At 37.9% G+C, this 4,384-nt stretch overlaps 1 protein-coding gene across 1 annotated transcript; it reads left to right on the forward strand.

Annotated features, from left to right (window-relative positions):
* The first annotated feature begins 1,427 nt into the window (after positions 1–1,427).
* On the forward strand, positions 1,428–4,370 carry LOC111460891 (O-fucosyltransferase 19-like). Its single transcript, XM_023104244.1, is given in 9 exon segments — positions 1,428–1,808; positions 1,892–1,967; positions 2,038–2,108; positions 2,200–2,288; positions 2,359–2,504; positions 2,540–2,569; positions 2,572–2,824; positions 3,240–3,716; positions 3,988–4,370. Coding segments are annotated over 9 exon segments (1,755 nt in total). The 3' UTR covers positions 4,220–4,370.
* The last annotated feature ends 14 nt before the right edge of the window (positions 4,371–4,384 follow it).

The following is a 4,384-nucleotide window of genomic DNA, read 5'->3' on the forward strand; positions in this document are numbered from 1 at the left end:
TGCCACCCATACATAACATCTATGTCAGCCTTTCCGTCTGAATGCATTCAAAAGGACACGCTTTATAGATGATCCCTATACAAGAGGAGATTATAACAATCTTTCCAGTTATTTATTTCGTTCCCTATTTCTATTTAATATAATCCTTAGGAAAAGTAGTTTGTTTCCGCCGAGCTAAAAAACGATGTCGACGTCTCTAGTAAACCAAAGACACTGTTTAATAGCTATTTTTTTTTGCTTCAATCTCCCTTATCCAAAGAAAAAATTGAAGATTTAGTTACGATTAGAAAAAATTCTACCTTTATCCATGGATCCCTTATTCCTTCAATTGGAAGTATTGATCCAATTCAATAAAATTATGTTTCGTAATTTCGTGATCCAATTTTTTCAATTTCGAACTTATTTTTGGATACAAATCACGAGAATTTATATTTTTCCTCGAATCTTTCATCGAGAGGTAAAGGATTAAATCCTTTTAAGAAAAAAAGTTTTTGATCGGAATATTAATAATTCCGAAGGATCCCTTAACTATTAAGGGATTAATAGAACGAATCGCACTTTTACCACTAAACTATATCCGCTACAATGCAATTATTGCATATAAATTGACCTTTTGTCGAAGACGAAAATAAGTCGTAGTAATAAATAATAAAAAGATCGGATCAGAAAAGAATCATGAAAATTCGAACGTTGACGTATTTTCATCAGGGCGACTGATGAGATTAGGAAAAGAGGACTCATTTTAATTAAAAAATTAACAAGTTTTTTAATTCTATTCTAGTAAAGTACTAAAATAAAGAATAATAGTAAGGAATGGCACCTTGATTCTATATCATCTTTTTCTGTATCATAGGAATCAAATAATAAATCTTCTTATGATTCTTGTTGTTTCGATTTTTTTTGTTTCAAAAACATTTTGTGTTTTCAAATAAAATAAATAATTTTATCTACGATTCATTGGAACAAAAAAAGCCCGGCTAGGTACTGACCAGGCCAGGCCGTGGAAATAAAATGACAAGGACTTTTGGGATGAAATAAAATAAAAGAGGTACTATATTTTTTTTTATTTAGAAATATATATTTTTAGCAATCTTTAATATATTGGTAATATTTATAGAGGAAATGTCCTGAATTAGAAAAGGGAATGGAATGGTAGAGATGATGGATGAGCAGCAACTGGAAAGGCTACGTTGTTCCTCAGATTTCGGTTCCTATGATATCCCCACAGCCAATTAAAAATCGTTTAATTCACAAATAAACCGTCAAATCCCTTCTCGTCCACTACTACCCATTTCGCCCCCCTCTTTCTGAACACCTCCACCACCTCTCCACCGAAACAAAAATTCAAAATTCATTGCCACTGCCCTTTACGCCTCCTCCTCCTCCTCCTCCTCCTCCTCCTCCTCCTCCTCCTCCTCTTCAACGTCATGACCAGAAGAAGGCTGTTGGAATATGACCATGAGGATGCCGCCAAACTCGCAGCTGCTGGCATCTTCATCGACGGCGACGCCAAACATGTTGCCTCCTTCCGCCGCCATGTCCACCGCCACTTTCCCGACATTGTGCGCCGCCCTGGATGTTACGTGATCGGCTGCTTGTTGCTTTTGGCGTTTTCCACCATCTCTCTGTTCGTTAAGTTTACGTTGCTTAATTCTTTTGATGAAATGCGGTTTATGCACAACGACAAAAAAACTGGGGGGCCTTCTGATAATTTCATTCCCCGCCAAAAACTTCTCTACCAATCAAACGCCGCTTTGGCCCAATCTGCTTCCGCCAAGACCAACCCCCACAACCCTGTTCCGGCCAAGGTTAAATTAATACGAATTCTTTTATTTACTTTTTAATTATTATATTATATTTAAATAATTTTGTTTTTCCAAATGGCGGTTAGTTTTTGGAGACATGGGAGCAACCAGACAGACAAAACTATTACAAATGCATAAATGGGACAAAGAACGACCAATCATGTAAGCAATTTCTATGAGATTATTGTTATCCTTCCTGATTTCAAACAAATTAATACTGGTTTAATATCAGGGATTGAGATTGAAACAAATGGCTACCTTCTTGCTCGAGCTAACGGCGGATTGAACCAGATGAAAACTGGGGTCTCTTCGTTGAAATGAATAAGTTTTTTTTTCTTTTAGATAGAAATGTTTTTGATTTATTTGTTTGTTTATTTTATGATAACTATTGCAGATAAGTGACCTGGTTGCTATAGCAAAACTCATGAATGCAACTCTAGTTCTTCCTTCTTTGGATCATAGATCCTTTTGGACTGATACAAGGTCGTTATTCCTAGCTTCTATTGTGAGTTTAATTTCAAACTAAATGAAGTATTGAATCCCTTTTTTGCAGTGAATTCAAAGACATCTTCAACTGGAAAAATTTCATCCAAGTTTTGAGGGATGAAGTTCATGTAATAGAATCTCTCCCTTTAGAACTCTCACATATCAAGCCCTTTGAAACGGCACCAGTTTCTTGGTCTAAGGTATTCGCTGCACATTCATTCATTCATTCACTTTGTTTCCCTCCCATTTCCATTCATTCACTTTGTTTCCCTCCCATTCTAAAAGGAAATATATATGCAGCCTCGTTACTATAGAGTACATATGGCGTCTTTGTTGAAGCAGCACAAAATCCTTAACTTAACCCACACGGACTCTCGATTAGCCAACAATGGTGTTGCGGAATCGACACAGAAACTACGATGTCGAGCAATGTATAGAGCTTTGACATTCAATACCAAAATTGAACAGTTTGGAAACAAGCTCGTTGCTCGACTAAGAAGTGATGGAAAACCTTATTTAGCTCTGCATTTAAGGTAAGCAAGAAGTCCCAAGAGTAGTACTTTCCTAGGCCTACTTTCAAATTGAATGCTAAACCAAAACACCAATTCTTACCTGAGAATAGAAGAACTCCATTTCATTTCACCGTCAAAGAACATCGTGTAATGTAACAACTCAAGCCCACCGCTAGCAGATATTGTCTCTTTTGAGCTATCCCTTTTGGGCTTCCTATCAAAGTTATAAATGTGTCAGCTAAAGAGAGGTTTCCATACCCTTATAAGGAATGTTTCGTTCCACTCTCCAACCGAGGTGGAATTTGCTAACGGTGGGTTTAAGCTGTTACATATAAGTACGATGATTAGTATTTCATTCACATGTACAGTTTAAACTACCAAGACCGGTTCTCCCAAAGTTATATATGTTCCTAATAGCAAATATTTTTGATTGCAGATACGAAAAAGACATGCTGGCATTCACGGGCTGTAGTCACAGCCTTACCGAAGCGGAGGATGAAGAGCTGACAACCCTAAGGTTTAACGTGAGACACTGGAAGGTAAAAGACATAAACGGTACCCAACAAAGACTACTAGGGGAATGCCCCATGACTCCAAGAGAGGTAGCTATATTTCTTCAGGCAATGGGGTATCCTTCTGATACCAATATCTACATTGTTGCTGGCAACATTTACAGCGAAAGCGGGATTAAACCGCTAAAAGCTATGTATCCTAACACCTTCACACATTCTTCTTTGGCAACTGAAGAGGAATTGGAGCCTTTCAAACAATATCAGAACCAGTTGGCTGCTTTAGACTATATTGTAGCAGTAGAGAGTGATGTTTTCGTTTACACCTATGATGGGAACATGGCTAAAGCTGTCCAAGGTCACAGGAGATTTGAAGGGTTTCGGAAAACCATCAGCCCTGACAGGTATAGAGCAGAGATAAACAAATCCATAGCCGGGAATTTTTCTTAACAAAGTAAAAAATATGGCAGAAAAAGACTCAATTCATAAACGAGAATCCTAAAATAACTTAATGTTGTTCATTGAGTAATTACTCTGTACTAGTAGTTGATACTTAGTCAGAGCTGTAAAGCTATTTCATGCAGGTATGGTAGGAGGATTGAAATCCTAAATGGAAAAATGAATTGGAAAAGAGTTTCTGTCTCAATCTAAGGGACGCTTATCATCTATTTTCAGGACAAATTTAGTGGATTTGATAGACCGATTGGACGCAGGAGCATTAAGCTGGGAAGAGTATTCTTACAAAGTTATGGAATTACATAAAGAGAGAATGGGGTCACCATATCCCAGATGTCCTGGGAAGTCCTCGAAACTGGAGGAGAACTTCTATGCCAATCCTTATCCAGGTTGCATCTGCCGCAAGTCTGATGGCAAGAAGCATAGCTCAAAGAAAGAATGTCGAGGCTGAAATCTCATGGTCACATACAGGGAAAGGCCATGGTTTGGGTTCACTTGTCACAGGCATGCTTTAGCAGCTACAAATGAATGCAGGGCACTAGAGAATTTGTAGTAGATGAGATCGCTTCTGTTTAAAGAACATCTCATACAGTGGTAACTACCCCCCCCCCCCCCC

This window comes from Cucurbita moschata, unplaced genomic scaffold (assembly GCF_002738365.1).
Source record: "Cucurbita moschata cultivar Rifu unplaced genomic scaffold, Cmos_1.0 Cmo_Scf00002, whole genome shotgun sequence".
NCBI lineage: Eukaryota > Viridiplantae > Streptophyta > Magnoliopsida > Cucurbitales > Cucurbitaceae > Cucurbita > Cucurbita moschata.